Source organism: Simochromis diagramma, unplaced genomic scaffold, assembly GCF_900408965.1.
Source record: "Simochromis diagramma unplaced genomic scaffold, fSimDia1.1 OVJJ01000602.1, whole genome shotgun sequence".
Lineage (NCBI taxonomy): Eukaryota > Metazoa > Chordata > Actinopteri > Cichliformes > Cichlidae > Simochromis > Simochromis diagramma.
In genome coordinates, this window is record NW_024387040.1 from 7,160,802 (window position 1) to 7,182,921 (window position 22,120).

General features: G+C 38.3%; 1 protein-coding gene across 1 annotated transcript; it reads left to right on the forward strand.

Annotated features, from left to right (window-relative positions):
• Positions 1 to 2,523: 2,523 nt before the first annotated feature.
• On the forward strand, positions 2,524 to 6,885 carry LOC120741113. Its single transcript, XM_040043782.1, has 7 exons — positions 2,524 to 3,553; positions 3,656 to 3,800; positions 4,100 to 4,213; positions 4,339 to 4,483; positions 6,163 to 6,311; positions 6,419 to 6,552; positions 6,670 to 6,885. Exons 1-7 carry the CDS (start codon positions 3,448 to 3,450, stop codon positions 6,816 to 6,818), a joined length of 942 nt encoding a protein of 313 aa, XP_039899716.1. The 5' UTR covers positions 2,524 to 3,447; the 3' UTR covers positions 6,819 to 6,885.
• The last annotated feature ends 15,235 nt before the right edge of the window (positions 6,886 to 22,120 follow it).

A 22,120-nucleotide genomic window follows, 5' to 3' on the forward strand; every position in this document is an offset into this window, starting at 1 on the left:
TATCTGTGTCCAAACTTGATCTTCACTGATAATGCAGGCTTACAGTAAACAACAGTAGCTAGCATAGTTTTAAAAGAATGAAAATTTTATTTGAACAGACTCCACCAGAACAAAATGATTTCAGTTTCTGTTCTCGTATGACTTATGTGAGTGAAAAAAAAGCAGAGTTATCGCACTGAATGTGATACATGTGAAAACTATATCAGAGAAAACATGGAGTCTACTGCTTGGTCAAAAGGAGTGAGTAATTTTTAGATTCCTAACAAACCCCACTGGGGTGTAACTCATAGTTTTGTTTAAGCCTGTGCTTTAGAGACTTAAACATCTTATTTTTCTTTCCTAAAGATTCAATGGTGTGTACAGTTTTAACACTTCTCTAATAAAGGGCTAAATTACAGTTCTGGGACTCTGAGTAAGTCTTGATTAAATCTGGAGGCTAATATCCTCCACTCTCACCTTTGCTGTCCTTTGCCATCCTCATTTGTAATCTAGTTGGCACAGTCACCGCTATTGGTCATGGCAGTGTAATAGTGACATTAGGCGCCTTGGTTCCAGAGGGATCCACAAATGTCGTCCATAAATACAGCGTGAAAGTCACATAGCCTGGGCTGCGAGAAGATAAACGGTCCAAACACACAGAGCTTGTTAGTCACGGTCCCTAATTACCAAACGGTTCATGTAGAAATGTCCCAATTGTCCAATCTAGTTTGAACAGAAATGATGCTGGGGAAGCTGTTGCCATGCATAGCTGTAATTTTAAGATCTTTTCAAACACACTTTTTTCTTTTTCTTGCTGTGATTGATCACGAATTCCAGCAACAAACTGTTCTGTTCTTTTTATCTGATTCCCTGTCTGTCCAAGGTAATTGCTTTTCATGCTGGCACCTCCCAAAAAATGTTGACAGTATGTTAATATTTAGCAGTATTTGGATGTAATCGCTGTGTGATTCAGAAGGGGGTGAAAATTCACTGTTGCCAAGATGTACATGAGTCATAAAGTGAATCATAATGTATTACTGAGCTGACAGTGATCTTTAATAAAACCCATCATGCACATATCTCTCATAATGTAAGTGATCAAAGATGGCGGGCGTGTAATTGGATATGATTTCATTCATTAGATGATGAGCAGCCGACAAATTGGACCTTGTCCTCTGCCAGCAGTACGGGTCACAGCAATCACTCAGTCAACTTGAAAGAATCATCCAGACCCACTGTGGGATAACAGCATCATAAAAAAGTAGTATAGTTGTATATTTAGTGTCTTAACAAAGAGCCTGTGGACTTGATGGTCATGTTAGTATTCATGAGCATCAAGAAAATGTGAGTCTTCCATATATAATAGCATACCTGTGTTTATGACTCCACGTGTTTGTCCATAAAAGCCCGCAATCCAAGTTCCGCTGGGGGAACTCAGCGTTAATTATTGCAGAGCGTTAAGTGGAACACACCACTAGACAACAGCTGGTGCCGGGTGAGGAATCTGGTGGGGGAGTTTTCCTGGATTGAGTGCTCCCTTTAACCTCAGCTGTGCTGCCGTGTCACAGTCCGGCTGCCCACGACCTCAATCCTTGGCTGCGGAATAATTATATCCTCGGAAAAATGACACAGAAAGACACAAACACCCATGTTTTATATGATTTTACCAGCTATAGTCTTACTATTACGCTGGTTTCCTCCCACAGTTCAAAGGCATGCATGTAAGGTTAACCTGTGAATTCAGGTACAGTAGACCTGTGAGACACTGGTGATGGTGATCTGTCCAAGGTGTACCCACTACCACTCAATCAGTGTCAATTGGCATCGGCTCCAACCATGCTTTTGCATTTGGATAAGTGACTGCTCTTTTCTGAAGTCTTAGTAGCTTAAAATACAGAATAAACAACGTAAACCTGTTCACCAGTCACAAAATGACACACAAGTTAAGGAATATATCAAACTGTTTTTGACAATTTTTACAAATTTTTACAATTGTCAACACACAACCAAAGCAACACACAAAGTGTATTTGACAGTTTGTAAAAATTGTCAAATACACTTTGTGTGTTGCTTTGGTTGGTAGAAAACTGTCGTATTCAAGGTGAAAAAGAGTCGCCTAACTAAACTGAATTTTATGGGGTGGCTGTGGCTCAGGTGGTAGAGCAGATCAGCTACTGATTGGAAGGTTGGTGGTTCGATCCTTGGTCTGCATGTCAAATATCCTTGGGCAAGGAGTTGCCCTCCGATGTGTTCATCGGAGTGTGAATGTAGATTAGTTTGCACTTGTGTTTAGAAGTGCTTGTATGAGTGGGGGTGAATGAGGCATGTTGTGTATAGAGCGCTTTGAGTACTCCAGGAGAGTAAAAAAGCACTACATAAGAATCAGTCCATTTCAGTTCAACTGACTTCACATAGACTCTGTATAGCCTGTTACAGTTTTCCAGTGGCTCTCATCCTGTTATCTGTCCCATTTTGATAGTATAAAAGAATTTATGCCCCACACTTTTAATCAATAATAAAACTGCAGTCACCATGATCGCTTGCTTATTTTTAACTCAGTTTGGTCATCTACACCCTACCATGCACCGTGCCTCAACCAAAGTCATAATTTTAGGATCACTTCTCTAGTAGGAATGAAAACAGCATCATAACCCCAAAAATGTACTTTCCTTTAAAATCGTACAATTACAGATTAATTACATATACAATGAGCTGATGAGCTATAGTGTTACTGGCACTTCTATACAGTATGCACTCAAACACTGCCACAGTATCATGCAATGGTGCCACTGTGTGGAAGCAAGCTGCACACACAAAACCTGCACTGATTTATCTTTAAAGTGACTTACATGTGGAAAAACAACTCTCACTGTAATAAAAAATAATCAGTGGAAGTGTAGTTTCTTAAAAATTATTAAATAAAAATAAAAAATATATGTAATCTGCATAAACGTATGTTTGAATAATGAAAATCATGTTATAATATCAAATGCCATATCATAGAAAACATGTTATTGAGCCCAGTGTTTGTAGTTTGCTTGTAATCCGTGCTTACAAGCTTTTTTCTTGTAGGTAGGTTAACGCTGTTTGTTTTTACTCTCTCTCCTCAATTATGCTAGCACATTCTTTTCACAAGCTGTTCACTACTCTTTAACCTGCTTTTAACTGCTTTAACAGCAATCTCTTTATGATAGGTAAAGATAACCTGCCGCTCACTGCAGCATCATAAAAAGATATGACACAATATATATCAACCCAAGGCAAGCTGTTATTTTGTGGCATTTTCTGACCTGTAGGACATTAACTGCATTTGTTGAAGGAATGGGAAAGACTACACAAGTGTAGATTTGGCTACTTAAAAAAATATTTGAGAATATATATATATATATATATATATATATTTCATTGTTAATTATTTATAATTGACCAATTATCCTCTTGTGGACTTTTACCCTCCAGCAAAACAGCATGGCAAATCAAAACCCAGCCCGTGTGGTGCTCATGTTGGTTGGATTGTGTACCTTTTTAGCATCCATCACGTTCAACTCGCTTTCAGGATTTGGTTTCAGATCAGGTAAATATTTCCAGAAGAATTCATTCATGTAAAAAGAACTCACTTATAGTACTGGTAAAATAACAAACTGCTTACAACAGTGCAATGCTTATCTCCCTACAGTTGTATTCAAGCAGAGCATAGAGGATGTGACACTTAAGTATACAACACAGATAACTCCTGCTCAGTGGACTTTTTTTGTGTGGGATTTCACATACTTTTGGGTTTTGGCCATGTATATATACTTTTTACTTGCACTCTGCAGAAGGTATGTCCCATTTGTTGTATTTACACATACAATTCACATGAGACTGCAATGTTTGGCAACTGCATCATACTCCAGAAATGATTCGATTTTTGTATTCTTTTATCTCATATATGAGAAATTGCATGTGGAAAATCATCCCACCTGGTCCAGAGGCAATTTAGACTGCCTCCGTGCAGTCATTTTCTCTTTAGATATTGCAGATTGTTCTCACGCTGTATTATGAGTCTGATTGTTTCCCCACAGGCACTCTTTCTGCACTCTTTCTCCCTATCTAACAATATTATCCATGCTCCCCACAGGAATGCTTATGACTGGATGTACACCACGCCAGCAGTGCTACCCTATGGCTTTCATGTCTCTATTATAATCAGCCTTTGTTTGAACATTACATGGCTGTTTCTTTATGACAGAGAGTAAGTGAACGAGCACAGTTATCCAATTCTCTAAACAAGATAATCAGCTGTATCATTTACTGTCATTTGGGCCAGTTTAAATGTCTGTTTTCTGTGTGTCTGTGTGTCTGTGTTTGCGTGTATAGATTGTTGCTGCCAACACTGATAACCTCAGTATTGATGATGCTCACCGATTACATTACCCTATTTTTCTCCTGTCATGGTCTGAAGATCTATGGAGCCTGGTTGAACAAATACCACATCACAGACCTCTGGCTCTTCAGAATCCTGGTAAAACTGTATATACAGTCCAGTGAAAAGCCAAGGGCAGCCTTACTACTCCCACTGGAATTAAGAGGGTTAAGTGGCAGCCAGGTGTTGCTAATGAAATGCATTTGATTAATATTAATCGATCATCACTTTTGGTTGTTTGTTTGTCTGAAAGCATTTAGGTGTGTATTGGTGCCAAAATGCCAAAGAAAAACCCCCCCCAAAAAAAACAAGAGCTACAACTCAAAAATTACAGGCCTCAGTTAGCATGTTAAAAATTGTTATTTACTGTTCAAATTCATGGCAGCCACTTCTCAATAGTCCAGCCCAGGTCCAAACCTCAAGCTGTTTGAAATGCTGTGATGAGACATGAAGAGAGCTGTGCACAAGTACCTACAAGCCCCAATGAACTGAAACAACACTATAAAGTTTAGTGGGCCAAAATTCCTCTACAACCATAATAGAGACTGAAAAAGTCAAACAGAACTTTTTTTTTCAACTTGCAGCTAAAGGTGGTCTTACAAGCTTGTGAATCATGGGGTGTACTTAGCTTTTTACACACTGCTACTATATTTTGGCCTAATTTTGTTAAATGAATAATGACACAGTGCAAAATGTCACCTGTCATTGTTTATCTAAAAAAAAAAAAGATACCTATAAAAAGCTATTTTTATATGGTGGTACTCACTGCCATTCAGTATTCACCTGAGCTCGTAACATAATCCAGGATGGAAGTAGAATTTAAAAGCAGTAGTAAATTCCAGAAAGTTCTTCATATAAAGGGCTAAAAACAGCCCAAGGTAGTCTATGTCAGAGTAAAGGTAAAGACAGCACTTAAGACTGTAACACCTGTACGCGTTTTATAAATGTATCAGTAGCTTTCCATTCACAGTCACTCATCCATAAAATCTGCTGGCTGTGCCAACACCATATTCATAAATCCTCATAAATAAGTCCTGGCTGTGTGGTGTCTGCGCAAAAGGCGACAGCGGTTTGACATTTGATGATTAAAGTCAGCCGAAAACAAACAAACAAAACATAAATCTGCTTCCTTTCTTGTGTTTATCTGTGAACATGTTAAAAGTGTCACATGTGAGAAACTTCTAGAGTCTTACGAGCGCTTCAGGATCAACCACTGAAGCAGGTCACAACTTCCAAACTGGCTGCTTGTAATTCTGAAATGATGAGTCCATCAGTAAAAAAAAAAAAAAAGACTGACAACAAATTTGATAATAAAGTAGTATTCATCAGGTAAAAGAAAATCCATACACACCTGGTTCAACCCATATGGAAAAGATATATATAAATCTTATAAAGTTTGGATCTGTCTTGTGTGAAACTTGTATGAAAAGCATACAAGAGTGAAAACAGATATAAGATCCCTTGAAAAATTATATAAATGAAACTTGTATGTTTTGGATACTAAAACAATGTATGAAAGTAATGAGAAAGCGGCCACTTTCATGAGTAAATCATATAAGCCTTATATGATTCACTATATGAAGTAGGCCACATCTTATGCAAGTTTTTTTAGAAGTTTTTACTATTTCTTTTCCATATGGGAATACAGCAATGGTCATATTGCATTACTTTCTGGATTTAGACGCAGGCTGCTATGGATAATTCTATTGTGCATTAACATGCATTGGCTTTGGTGAGCAATATAATACTTACTTACTTACTTCATTGTATTGTACAAGGTTCAAAATGGAGTGGCAGTGTGTGCAACATGGGGGACCCTCTCTGCCTTGCTGAACCTGACGATATATTTGCAGTATCAGGCAGAAACAGCGAGATGTAACTGTTCAATGCTAGCACTGACTCTGCTTCTGATGGAGCTGCTGGTCTGGTGAGTGTGCTTCCTCGCTGTGTTCTGTAATTTCACCAGCGGTGTTTCTGGCATGAGCAGAGAGCACCAGAGGACAATCCTTTGTTTCTGTCCTCCTTTGCGTTCAGGTTTCTGTTAGAGAACTTCTACTTGGATAAGCACGTGCGTTATGTTGTGACATGCTACCCTGTGGTAATCCTGTGGTTAACAGGCACCCTGAACAACTCAGAATCTCAGGGACGTTTCATTTACGTCTTTGCAGGTAAAGTTTGCACTGAGGTGAAATTAGCATTCTTGATTTTTGAAGAAGAAGAAAGCTTTTTTCTGCACACTGTTAATTATTTACATTAAAATATTTGATCTCCTCTTCTCTTCTCAGCTGTGATCCTGAGTGCTTCCTGTATCATGTTTGTGATTCGTATTGCTCTTGTCACATGGAGGCATCACAAAGTTCCACTTTACAAAGACAGCGAACCGACTATGTCACCGGTTGAAATAGCCTTGAGACAAAGAAAAATCTTTCTATGAATACTAGCTTGAATAGTTACAATGTAAGTTTTTGTTCAAGTGTTGTGTTGGTGTTTACATTTGTGCTCAATTTTTTTCCTGGAAAATGTCATTTGATATTTTTAAAAACTGAATTGTAAACAATTTTAGATTTAAAAATGTAGAACATGAATAAATAATTGGATTGTGCTGTTTTTTAATGATGAACGAAAACGGAAATAAATGAATAATATGTTAAACTCATTATAAGGAATATTAACAAGGAAGAGGGATAAGACTATCATGCCATAATTCACCTTATTTATTGAATGAAAATTTTCTTCTATTTAATTTTCTTGTTTTTAAGTATAAATAAAATGTATATACAAAAACATAAAATCTACACTAAAACCTTTAACTGATTATATGTTCTATTTAATGAGTTATGGAAAAAATACATACACAAGTTTTATGTGTGTGTGTGTGTGTGTGTGTGTGTGTGTGTGTGTGTGTGTGTGTGTGTGTGTGTGTGTGTGAGAGAGAGATCCTTAGTAATCAATAAAATGTTTCAAGGATATACTATTTTTGCCTATTACAAAGACTATATGAAAATAAACAAGTAATAATCATTTTGCATATAATTTCCTTATTTGTCCCACTGAACAAAAACCATGCTGGAGATGGAAAGAAATGCACTCAGCTGTGTTGCTGTCATGTCCCCCATCTATCCCTGTTGTCTTGGGTAAGAGATTCTGAAAAACAACAAATAATATACTTAAACAATCTTCATACTATCCATGTTCTTTCCTAACCTCAGGTCTATGGCTATACTTTTCTCCCAGTCTAACACAGCAGGCTAAAAGTGTCTCTGTACTTTAATAACTGCAGTGTGGTTATAACAACCGGTAAAGGCAAAATTCAATATAGGGGAATTTTTTTATATAGGAAGCTTGAAAACGCACGTTGCGCCACACAGGTTCATCCTGTTGTCGTCGTTAATATGTAAGTGTGCTACATATTCACAGTTTATGGGTGTTTTTTAGTTCAATGTTCAGGTGAAGTTATTGGGTCCATGACCTCACTGCAAACACGGTCCGCTATGTGTCATGGATAAATGTTTAGCGATCTTTATGTCTTTTTTAAAAAAAAAATAAAAAAATATGTGGGTCCATTCTGGATTCTATCACCTTTAGGTTTCATTTTCCTTCTGATAACCATCATGAGCTTAAGCTGTTAAAGCCTTGACTCTCCATGCTGGTCAAGGAGAGTCAAGGAAGCGCAGCTTAAAGTTTCTTGTAGAAATTCAACCTCTTTCAGCAAGAATAGAGGAGAGTTGAGGATCTAATATGTGTTGCAATAAAGATGATTTAATTACTTTTAAAAAAGCATCCACCCAAGCACTCTAACTTACTTACAGTTTTTTAAATTAAATATCAGATACAAAGACCCTGATTTTTTTTAAAGGCTATTAACTCAGTCATTAATACTTATAACAAAATTCTATTTTACAGTCAGCACATTGCTCTTGTGTTTTTTCCAAAACTGTACAGTTTATATTTGTCACCAAAAGGGGGCAGCATTCACTTATTTCACGTGAAATGGTAGATTACTGTGTTGCACCAGGAGATGGCACCTTGGTTCAAGCTTTCTCAACTCTCAGCATAAGATAGGAAACTGAATTGAATAAATAAAAAACACACTTACCCAATACAATACAAATCATACTACAGTGTGGGTCATACTAACAAGTACTAGTTTGTTAGGACAAATTTGATCTTAGCCTTTGCTCGAAACATTAAACCTTAAAATCAAAGCATAACCTGGAAGAAGATAATAGCATCATAGCTCACTCCCTCGCTCTCTCTCTGTTTTGTGTGGTTGTGTGTTTAAACCCAAATCCATTTTTCTTCATCTGAGTGTATTACTGTGTCTGTGATGTGAGAGCACAGAGATAATCACACACACGCTCAAGTTTTTAAGTGCCCTCTTTCTTGACGCAGCTTAAAGAACAGAATATCAAACACGCTCGCTGGCTGCGGGGAAGTGCAGCACGACCTTTGATGAGGTGGCTGAGCTGAATGGAGCTGAACATCACATGAAAGCAACTGGGTGGAAAAAAGACAATGGGGATACAATGAATGTGGCCATGGGTGGACAACGATGACCACGCAGCTGAGCGTATTTATCTCCATCTGCAGCATGGTTTTTGTTTGGTGGGACAAAAAAGAAAGAAAGAAAGAAAGAAAGAAAGAAACGCAAAATGCCGATTGTTTGTTTATTTTCATATATTCTGTGTGAGAGGCAGAAATAGTACGTCCTTGAAACATTTTATTGATTATTTAACAAACTATTGAAATTGTAAATTTTTTTCACTGCTCTTGGTGAAGGGTTGTTTTGGTGTTTACAGACTGCCATTAAATTGCAAAACCGCCTTCTGTGGTGGGTGGACATCTGCGACCCTGATCATAAACTCACAGTGACAATTTATTTGGTTGCCTCGTTTGGAGAAAACTCTGCAGAACATTGTTTTCTCTGGCATCATAAAGCAGAACCGATTCGCTTTCAGGGTCATTGTACGTGGAGCTTGTGTTAGAGCACAGAGGAAAATCACCAATTAGAAGACATACCACTGCAATTTAGCTTTGCGTGGATGTTTGAGTAATTAATCTATTTCCAAAAGCATTGATTGGTAGAGACCTGCAATAACGACGGTCCGGCTCACAGGAAGTAGGTTTGGTTTGAACCTCTTTACTACCTTAAGGAAGTCTTTGAGAAAGCTTTGTAGAGCAGTGACAGTCACTTAACTGATGAGCTCTTGAGATTAATTGGGACTAATCATTCAATCAATGGCCTTTGTTTCCAGCTACAACTGTGAGCTTTTTTCCCCCACGTTTCTGTGATTGGAAACAGAATATATTGTGGACCACTGGCTTGAGTTTTTTTTAATATATATAATATTTTTTTACATGTTATACTCCAGAGTTATTACCACTCTATGACTTCTTATAGTCTAGCCATTGTTTAGTGAAGCCTCTCATTGCATTTTTTGCCCATCTTGGGATGTGGTAGTCAAATTCTGCGTGTATGAGAAAACACGGAGTGAAATTAGATGCGTATCTAGTTCTAGTTTTAATATGGTAGACAACCAGAAACACTGTTAAGGATTATTTAAGCTCCACTGAGGTCAAGGAAGAGTGATTAAGTAGGAGGTGATATTTGGACTATGCGATCGTACCCTTGGTGCTTTGAAACCTGCTGTGAGCAGAGTGCGTGGATGATCAGATGCTTACTGGTTAATAATTTTTCAATCAGGGGTCTATCAGTATACCCTGATTAATCCTTATTTTTTATGTTCATTATGACAAATAATTTACCCAAATTAACTTCATGTTTTATTCAGTATGGCTTGAAACTAGTGATTGAGCCCATAAACAAAGACTTTACTGAGGTCACAGAGCAAGGCAGGTGGGAAGTCCTTTGGAAAACACGGGAGTCACATGCCCGTGCACTTTCACACTAGCTTCACATTTCAGACCCAGAAGCTGAGCAGCGGTTTTTATAGTCTCTACTGGTTGTGTCTGCAGTTGCTGAATCACTTTTGCAAGAATGGAGGCAAAATGAATTAGAAAAATGCTCATATTAGTGCAGTGAAAATTGCCTTTTTGTGGTGAGATATAATAACTGTTTCTGAAAAAGAAACATTTCTGTGACTGTCTCCAGACATCTACTGGAGCAATTTTCAATACAAAAATATAAGTAACTTAAAATAATAAGTAACTTCCTTTCGAGCAGCATGTTCCAGTAGTCGATTCGCCTCTGACAGCCTAATGTACCACCTTAGATGATTAGAAAGCTCTGGCTTTTGGCCCAGTGTTCTTACAAAAGTCTTTCTCCCAGCATTTATGAGCCAGTATCAGATCAGACAGTTCCAATCAAATTTTCTTTAGAACTTAATTTCAACTGTTCCCTCCTGGGCAAAACAAATTATAAATACCTACGAGTAATTTAAAGATGTCAGGTGAAGTCCATTAAATTGCTTCATGCCTCTGACTCCTGCACATATTGCAAAGTGACGTTATCACATCTTTCCTCCAGAGGCCAAATCCTCCCTGGAGTAAAACACTGAGTGGAAATGGTAGATGTGAAGCAAGAAATGGAGGTATTTTACTGTCTGGCTGCCTTGTAATTGTTTCTATAATCTCTAAAGACCCTTTTCTCCATAAGAGAAATAACCTAGATATGCAAATGTGCATTCCCAATTAATTTAATTCACATAATTATGCAGAGAAAAGAGATTGGGTTGGAAAAGAAGTCGCACCTTGTGCCAAGTTGTCCTCCCACTCAAACCCCCTCGCTCTGCAGGGTACAGCTAAATTAGCTCGGAATACTGAAGCATGCTCGGCTACACAGATGAGCATCAATTATCGCTAACATTTTAATGAGTGGTCTTCAGCATTTGCAATCAACAAACGGTGAGCTGGTGGTAGAAATCAATAAAAACGCAAGTTTAAATGCAGTGACTGAATGCACAAACACGACCCTTGACCCTATGTTCAGCATTTATTAATGCTCCATTTTTAATTTGCAACTTCATAGAGGCCTATTTGAGCTGATTTTACTGCAGTGTACTACTACTACTACTACTACATTTTGTTGCTTTGCCATCAAAGTTCAGTTTAAAAGCACCTTAAAAAGTTTAATGGACTCTAACTGATAAAAGGGATGGGAGTTTAAAGATGGCTACAGGATGAGAAAGAAACCATAGACTGTATATATGAGATGGAGGTGATCTCCTTGCCATCACCCACTGGTTAGTGCAGTCCCATCTTAAAGATTTGATCAAATCATTTTGAAACTGGACATGGTAAGCAAAGGGTGGATTTCATTTCATGTTCATGAGTTAACAGGTCATCAATCACAAAGTAGACCTGCCTTTATAATGCTGTGCTTTACTGGACTTACTGACTTTAGCTGGCACCATCATTTACAAATTGAACTCCATGTTGTATTCAGTAAGACTTGAAACTAGATTGAGCCCATAAACTCAGCAGTAAAGTGTTTTAAGGTCATAGAAGCAGCTGAACGGCTGTTCTTCCTTGCAATTATACAAATATTTAGCAACATTTCCAGATTACCTTCACTTGTCTTACCTGGAAGCTAATTCCCTCTTTTACATACAGTTTATTTAAATAATACACTTTTTGAGAACCGTGCGAAAGTGTTTTATTCCTGCTCTGCATGATTTATTTATAGTCTAAAAAGAAAATTATAAGATCAAAATATTATGAGCTCAGCTGCCTTTATAAATCATTCAAATTTTAGCCATTGTTAGCTTGTATGACTTTTTTTCTGTTTGGTGCTTGCTATTAATAAGAATAAAGTTAAATTCATCGGTCAGAAACTCACTTTTATGAGCTCTTTTATGAGTCATTAAATAACTCATGACTAAAAGGATTTTTATATTTATTTTGTACAACTGAGACAAAACATTAAATATATCTGCTCAGTTCTTAGCAGTATTATAGTCTAGCAGTACTCAGTATAATATTAGCACAGTGCAAACAACATAATAATACCCTATATGTTCTGCTTTTATTGCAGTAATTATGGCCTTACTGAAATTACTGGGCCTAACGTAAAGCTGTAAAGATCAAACTTTGAACACATGACTCTATGTTGGCTTTGGCTGGAAGCAAACAAATTTTGTCAGATCTCATTATTAAAACTGAACATTGTAATGCCAATTACCTTGCCAATTAGACAATTAGAATATATGTGTAAATGCTGTGAATTAATTAATCCCATGACGAGGATGCACTAATTAGCTGGTAATCCTTGACTCTGATTGCTCCATACTTATGTTAAACCCACTCAGTCCAGATATGGGGACAGCACACACCAAAGTGTGGAATCTGTAGGAATAATTATTCCTTTAAATGAATGGGTTTAAAAAAAAATAGATCTGGCTAATTAGCAGCATTACTTCTCTGTCTGTGCAAATGAGCATTGACAGATGTCTTCTAGGACGCAGGCAAACCAACAAGGAGCATGTTGATGTTAATCAAAAGATATAGATTTAATTTACAGTTGTAATTAAGAGGGTAATAATTATAGTGAACATGGTTCTCTAGTGGTCTTTAAATGACTTTAAAAAGACAGAAATGTAATTCGTTCATTATAAAGCGTCTAAAGTGCTGAAGAGCTGACAATTATGCTGTTATGTGTTTATATGCTTTCCTCAACTCTGATTTCAGTATAATCTGCTCATTATCACATTGCTTCCATGCAAAACTAGATGGTTGACTAAATTTGTTGCATGGCTCTAAATTGTGGAAATCATGTCAAAATACAAACCACTTTAATGTGTCACTGTTTAGACAATCATCATTACGGTGAGGGAATCCCTTTAAGTTAGCAAAACTGGGCCTAAATTCTCAATAATTCTGAAGTGATGCAATTATAAGTGCATGCCAGTATTTTGTAGGGTTTATCATGTGAAGTCTATGATAAAATCTCACTCTACTGAAAAAAATTTCTACAGTTTGGTTGAATTGCTAACTAGTAACTCTTTGTTGATATGTTAACTTTCTTGCAGGGGTTTGTTGTGTGACCTTCATGTAAAAGAGAAAGTAAACCCTCTTATAAGTCTAAGACTTTATATAAACAGGCAAAATAAAACGTAATCAGGCTCTTAGCTGTTCTTAAAATCAGTTAAGACCTCAGGTGAATAGCAACAAATGCTGTTATCAAAAATAAGCCAAAATGCAGAAGCAGTGTGTGAAAAACTAGCACAATCTTAATTCTTTCATAGTAATTAAGAGGATAATTAGAAGCCAGGTGCTGCTGATGAAATGGACTTTGATTAATTGATCTTCAGAAAGCGTCACCACTTCTATGAAAGCTGATGTTTTGATCATTTTGCAAGGAAGAAAGACATCAACAATGATCTTAGAGAAGCAATTATTGCTGGCCATCAATCTGGGAAGAGTTATATGGCAGTTTTCAAACGATTTGAAGTCCAGCTTTTCATAAATAGAAAGGTTAGTCACAAGTGGAAAACATTCAACACAGTTGTCAGTCACCCAGGATTGGACAGATTGCATTGTGCCATGCATCCATTTTCTTCTACTTATCCATGTCAGGTTTTTAGGGGCGCTGCAATCTGTCGCAGCTGTCACAGGGCAAGAGGGGCATACCCCGGACAGGTCAGAATGTGCATGCATGCTATCCTCAGGGAAACTGCAAAAACCCCAAAAGCTACATCTCAGATTCTTACAGAGTCTGAGATATAGCTCATGACAGTAAATCATGATGACAGTTGTTTGGAAAGGTGGCCAGGAGAAAGAACATGGCATGGCATAATGCACAAACAAAATTTATTGGAAACTGGGTCATAGAACAAGAAAATGATCACAAGCACAGCAGCAAATGTACAACTGAGTGGTTGAAAAAGAAAAAAATCCGGGTGTAAAACGTGTCAGAGTCTAGACCTCAACCTGACTAAAATGCTCTAGTGGGACCTGAAGAGAGCTGTGAATAAATTAATGTCTGCAAGACTTAATGAACTGAAGCAACATTATAAAGATGACTGGGTGTGATGGCCTCAGCCACACATGGGTAAAAGCAGTCCACACACTCACCACATTAGTTTGGTTTGCAGTTAAACATGCATTTCAGTAATATAATTCATTCATTTCTCTGCTTAAACCTAACAGTGATATTATGAAGTGCACACATAATTAGTATTGGTGTTTGTTCTGTCCCCTATTGTAAATAAATGATTTGGCCAAACCACTATAAAGGTTACCCTCCTGTGTCTTTGTGTTTAGGTGAGTTTGTGAGTTTAGTTGTGTAAACTTTGTGGGTATTTAAGGTTTTATATGTCACTTTTTGATTAGAGTTACATTTAGCTGATCTCTTTTATGGCCCCATTCATTATATTTTGAACTTTGTCTTTTTTAACTCCATTTGGGGGGGGGGGGGGGGGGGGGGGTCAACATTTAAAAACAAACAAAAAAAACCACTGCCTTTGCTGTGTGGTCCTTCACAGTGGGTCAAAAGTCCTCCACAGTGATGTCAGAGACTGACAAATTCATACAGAAAACAGTTACTTTAACTTATTGTCGATAGAGCTGGTTCTCCAAACTATTGAATCATGGGGTGTACTTATTTTTTTAGAAAAATATCTTTGCACTCTTATAACCTCAGCACATGCTGCATACTTGAATATTAACGGCCCTAGAGGTCAATTCTGTCTAATGAAATGTTGGCACAAGTTGGCTTAGATGTCCTTCATTACTTACTGCAGCCAAAATAGGGCCTCTAATGTTATTGTGATTCTAGGAATAGTAAATCAAGCTGTCATATAAGTACGTTGTTTCTTTTTAGAAGCCACTGTAATTGGGAAATTTCAGCAAAATGTCCCATGTAGGCAATAAAACCATTCTTTACATCCCTTCAACCATTCTCTACTATAGGCAACCCTTTTAAATATCATACAGAGAAATATGTAGAAAAACAAATGCAGAAAATTACATGCTGATATGTTGTATAAAATATGGATGTAGCCACTGTGATGTCAGCCGCTGGTTTGTGAAACTGAGCATTCTGGTCATCATCATCATCAAAGCAGAAACCAATTCAGTTGAATTCAGTTCAGCACGGCTTTATTTATATAGTGCCAAATCATAACAACAGTTGCCTCAAGTTGCTTAATATTATAAGATAAAGACTGTACAATAATACAGAGAAAACATACAAAACTCCAACAATTAGATGCCCTCAAAGCAAGCACTTGGCAAAAGTGGGAAGGAAAAACTCCCTTTTAACAGGAAGAACCAGGCACCATCTGCTGGAATAGGTTTCTTTCAAACTGAAAAGAAACAAAGATAAAATAAATCCAAGTAACTGTTTCAGTGCAAATGGTAAACCCAAGTCAGGAGACACTAAAAATAGCAGGAAATGAGAATCTAGCAGAGAATAAGGTACATGAGCAATCTAACAGCCAGTAGCCCATTTTTATTCATGTTACGCAGAAGACAATTAGTTACAGCGCCATATTTGCAAAAGCATCTAGTATTCAAGTGATAGCATCTCAACAGCCCTATCTGCCACCAAGGACACACATTTCCGTTGGAGCCCGTTCAGGTAAAGCGTTTGTGTGAACGTTCACTCTTTTCCGTTTCATTTCGTTTCACCAACACAGGATTTGTTCCTGATTTAGCAGGAACCTTTCCTTAACGTAAATTTTGTTTGTCCAACCAAATACAGCAAATTTCTCTGATTGTGCTGAAGCGGCCGTTTAATCTACAAGTGAAATGGATTTCTGCCACAGTCACTATTGTTTTAAATGAATTTTAATGTCGAGGGAAATATTCCTGGAGCTGGGAGAATTATGGTAAATAGCGATTTTCATGGGCTCAGTGGATGCTGTTTTGAAATAGGGCTCCGAGCTGTGTCAGTGTGGTGCATAATTTAATTTAAATTTCTGTAAGATTAATGTAGGGTGAAAATTACACGCTCGCGGGATCGAGACCTGTACTAAAGGCCGTAAGAAATGCTGGGAAAGAAGACCGGCTCATCTTTCTAAATTAGATGTGTCATTGGTGACTACATATTAAGCCTACCGACAAGGCAAGGCAAGGAGCTTACAGATGGAGGCAAAAAAATAGGACAGTATACCCTCGCTGTATGGTGTCTGGCAACAGAAGCGAGGGATCAATTTCAAGTATATGACTCACTGTACCCCAAAGGTCCAGGGTCTCTGATTGCAGCAAATTACAGCTTAAAGGGTCCTTCATACTGTTACACAAGTGCTCCAGACACACTGGCTGATGTCTGTGATGACATGTGATGCACTGGGCAGGGTTGGGGTGTGTATCAGAGTGTGTGTGTTGTTGGAGGGCAGCGGGCTTTAGTTCTTCCTCCCACTATTTATTTTTTTTACCAAGCAGGGTGACGGGGGGATTCGAGTGAAGCAGCCAATGTGTCAGATATATAAAATGAAGGGAAATAATTATGCCCTGACAGCAAACTGCATGCATGTGCCTCAGCCGCTAAGCAGTGCAAGGATGCCTCCTCAAAGAATATGTTTAATGAATTTCCTGGCTGCAGCAAAACAATATCAGATGAGCTGGTGGAAGTCCAAACCACGGCGTTTCCCAAGCTTCTGTTCAAAAATGCTAATGTGATTTTAAAATAATATGAAGCTTCAGCCTGTTTTACCTTGGATGGTCCCTGGGAGCAGTATGGATGGCTTCTCTCATGCTTTCGTGGCACATGACCTTGAGTGCTTTATTAATTTCCTTATTTTTTTAGGGCAAGACCTCGGGCTATTCACCTAAAAGATGAGTCAGGGGATCACTTGAGGCATTAAATCTCAAATTAGACAATTTCCAGTTAAAAAGACTTAAACAGTTCATTAACTGCTTTAATTATATTTTTTTTTTGGCGGAAGAATAGTTAAATTACAATTATCAAATTAGCCTCGTTGCTTTATGTGCAAGCTTCCCTTTCAATTAGTCAAAAGGTTGGAATTATTTAAGATCTTTGGTGACCAAAGTCTGGTTAGCATCCAGTCGTGTCAGGATCGTTCAGGGGGAAAACAGTGGATGCATAATACCTCCATGCTGGATTACAGATAGGACTTTAAAAAGATAAACGCAGGAGAGATTGTCTTGCGGAATAATCCGATTGTGAAGTGGAGATGCTTTGACAATGCTTCACTCAAACTGGCATTTAACCACTTGAATTAGAAGTCTTATTCACAAAGAGGATAAACTGTGCTGGAACAATCGGTTTCTCAGCTGAAAGCTATGAATGAGAAACTGTGTTTGCTTTTGGAGAGAAGAGATGTGGGTTCGTTTTTTGACAGATATCTATAATGCCGTTTACTCGAGGAGTTAAGTGACCGAGGATGCACAGTTCTCGCACTGACTCATTGTGTTTTGAAATGCGCTGCACTCCATGTGTCATCTCTCTAAATGTGTGAATAAGGCTGAAGATCATCTGCATTGTGGCGCTTGAAAACTCCTTTCCTGACTGACATATACTAAATCTCTTTACTGCCTTTTGTAAGATCTAAATATAAAGTGAAATATATTAGTAGCAACAACGAGGGGAAACAACAGTTTAGTGCATATTTATTCCCTTGGAAACAAGCTGTGAAAGCATAAAGGGGTCAGATTTACATGGTTAGCTTGCATGGAGTCATAATGTATAAATATGAACATTCCTCTTATATCATATTACCCTGAAAATTGCATTTGTAGAAAAGAAAAGCCTCATTCTGTCATTTGCAGCAGCTTGAAATTCTCATAACAAAGGAGTGTGTTACAGGATTTCTAGTCTAGCTCTACAGTCAGAGTAATTTATCATGATGATTGCTGTACAATAAGGACACCTCGGTCCACCACGGTATGTGCAACGCCTAACAAGCCACCAAATATTTCGTAGAAGATCATATAGATGGAATAAAAAAGGTAGTGTGTCGATAACAACTTAAAATTCAATGCTAGATGCAAAGATATGCAAACAACCATAACAACCAAAATCTAAAAAATAAAATAAAATAAAATGTGATTGTCTGAAATCAATGGCTTATAGCTGTAGATGATATATCACAGCCATTCCTTTGGGGGCCTTAATGACAACAAGCTATTATAAAACAAAGACAGAATAAAATTGCACTGATGCAGACAGAAGGTTCTAAATAAACACTTTACATCCAAGATTAGACAGAAAACACAAAGATCCAAACAAATCAAGAAATGAAGTCACTACAATGATCAGCACACACTAATCATGATGAAGATGAATGAAGACTCGAAGGAGATTGCAACCTATTTTGGCTGTAATAAGGAAATAAGTGGGATAAACCCGAACGTGTCAGTCACAGGGCCAAAGCAGGGAGACCTGCAAGCATCCACTCTTACATCTACACCTATTTTTAGAGGGTAGCTTTTTAATAATGACAAATCTTTTTCTCAGTTAAACATGTCGCAAAATTCAAACAGCTTTAGGCTACAACTGTGTAAAAATACGACCTTTTAAATGTTACAGCATGTCATTATTTATTTAGCACAAATTAAGTCAAAATGCAGTGTGTGGAAAAACAAAGTGCACCCTTACTGCTTTCAGAAAAATTAAGATGGATGGATGCCATGGAAGAAAGACATCAGCTATGATCTTAAAGAAGCAACTGATGCTGCTCATCAATCTAGGAAGGGTTACAATGCCATGCCCAAACAATTTGAAGTCCATCTTTCTAGAGTCAGAAAGGTTATTCACAAGTAGAAACCATTCAAGACAGTTGTCAATCTTCCCAGGAGTGGACATCCCAGCAAATTCATCACAAGGTCAGACTGTATTATGACACGCATCCATTTCCTTCTGCTTATCCATTTCAGAGTTGCGGGGGTGCCGGAGTCTATCACAGCTGTCATAATGCAAAAGAGATGCACCTTGGTCAACAAAACCCAGGAGCTACATCTCAGGCTCTACAGACCTCAGCTGATATGTTAAAATTCATGACATCACAATTAGAAAAAAAGACTGAAGAAGTATGACTTGTTTAAAAGAGCTGCCAGGATAAAGTGTCTTCTCCCTAAAAAGACTGTGGCAGCAAATCTGGAACAAACCGCTAACCTTGCTCACTGGATGGATGCAACCAAACTGGAGATATTTGCTCACCACATGTGGCAAAAACTAAACACAGCACATTAGCACAAACACCTCATACCAACTGCAAAGCACAGTGGTGGGGGGGTGATGGTTTGGGCTCCTTCTGAATTTTGGCTTGGATTTTGTTAAATAAACAACAGCACTATGTAATATGGCATGTGTTGCCAAGTTGTACTCACCTACAGATTTTATTATTATTATTTTTTATCATATCTGGGTATGTAAAACCTGAGAGGAGGAGCGTGCACTTTCGTTTTACCGTGGCTGTATTTTTAGTACAAGCTGGGACCATTGTTCATGAGCAGCAATTTCTGCTCCCTGTGTGCTGTGCCAACAGCCTGTCGAAAGAGAACCGCCACTTCTTCATCTTCTTGATGTATTGAATCACTTCTTCCTTTCCTTCATCTAGTGGTCCTTGCTGCTCGCCTCAGCACATCGTAGCTGAACACCTTGCCTGTCTGAACCCAGTCCTGCTTCGCCAGCTACTGACATACAGATGCTTTAATTAGGTGTGGGTGTTACAGTGAAGACCTTTAGCTTTAACTTTCAAGGAGAGCTGGCACTGAATCTTGACAGTGTACAGGTGTGTAAGTTTAGTATTTTACATTCACCAGTATATTTAGCCCGTCACATCATTTAGTGTCACCTATGGAAGTGTGCTGAATCCCCCCCAGTGCAAAAGGCAAGGACATTCTGCACATTCGCCTTTCTATAGCATGTTAAATTATGTGAAAGTACTGAGTAGCCAATGAATTGCTATTAATATGATGGTTGGGGACGTGGACTCCTATATTACATTTATGACCCTCTGAAAGGCTCAATAAATCATTTCACTGCTTCAGTTGAGCAGTTCCACTTTTATTATATATAATACATTGACATAAATGACCCACATGTGACTCTGTAGGATCATATAGCAAAGGGAAGTTGCACTAAAATGAAATTCTATGTTTATCTGTATGTCTATTCTGTATATACCATTCCATCATTCACTGCACAATAACTGCAAACCAGACACGCAGGCACAGCCTGTGATTTAACAGCAAAGCCTCTGTCCCAAGGCCATATCATAATTTCTCCCTGGCCGTTTTCCACAACCTAAAGTTATAGTTACTGGGAGCATAAAATTCTTGTAGTAATGGGAATAATTGATGACTGGCTATTTATGGGGATGGGAGCAGTCTGGCGTAACAAGGTCAGAGATGTGATTTGCAGGACAGTGCCTGGAGAATAAAGAGAAAAAAAAGGGGACCCTTTGCCTCAGATAAGAGGGAACAGAGAGCGGAGGAAGTTTGATGTTTACATTTAAGGTGAATCACAGCAGCTCAGAACAGGATGCAGTAGTTCATCCAGTGACACGCTCAAAAGCACAGTTCAGCTATGAAAATAACTGAAGAACAGATTACACTGCATGATGTGAGACCCATCCGGCGCTCTTTTTTTAATAACTGCAGTGTATTTTCATCAGCTTGAAACTAAACAGCTGGAAGTACAAGTATATCATCTGTGCTAATGAGGAGCACATTGCAGTGTCACTTTAAGTGGGCTGCATTAATGCCTTCGTAGCTCTATAATTAGCAAGATACAATTTTGCAAAACAGGTTATTCAGCAGTGACTGCGGAAGCCACCGCTAAGCTGATTTGATTTTCTGCCTCACCTGTAAGGGGCTGTTAAGGAGGAAGGAGAGGGAGGGGAGGACGGGGTGATTGGGTAGGAGGCAGGGACGTAGTAGAGTCACATAAATGTTTTCCTTGAGCAGAAGATGGTGTGATTTAAAATAAATAAATAAATAAAAAAACTCCAAGAGTCCCTCTGGCTGTAAACAGCTGCATATTTCAGGGTTAGTGATAGACCACACTTACTCTGCTCGAGCATTTTCAAGCTAATCCCAAGGATTAGGAGGAGGTAAGTGTTACCTGTAAGATGCTGAATCTTGTGCTGAAACAAACTGGATTTATTTATGATGCTATATTGTTTTCTATAAATAAATAAATAAATAAATAAATGTGGGGGTGATGTTGCTGACCATGGTGCTGAAACCACAATTTTTATATGGGTACACCTATTATCAGTCACTGTAGGGACTGCTGGTCTTTTTATAGCTAAGCCATTGCTCAGACGACTTCTAATGTATTTCTCGATAGCTTGATGTCAGTCTCATTCACAGCCTGACATTATAAAATCTGACGGGAGCACCTTTCTCTGTCCACCTACAGCTCTATTATTTGTTCGCAGGCAATCACCACTAAGAAGAAAAGCTGTTTTGTATCCGAATGGAAGCATCACCAATAGACTCTTAAGTGACAGATGGCCGGCTAAACAGCCTCGCAGTGTTCTGGTGCTGACTGTGATGATTTAATTAAATTAATCATTTTCTCAGGCCATTTTCGCGGGACAAATGAAGTTTCCCAGTGGGCATTCCACAAAGCCCAGTCGAGAGAAACTCGATTACAAGTTGTACACAGCCGCGATCCTGCACACAAATTGGATCTGAATTACATTCCGCGAAATATTGATTAATCAAGATGGTGTGGGTTAGAGGAAATGCCACGGGAGTGGTGGTGGCACGAATATCATCCATCATAAAGCAGCATGAGCCGTGTCTCCTCAAGCCACATCTGATCCCTGCAGAGTAAGACTAATTAGCGAGAGGGAATGTTTT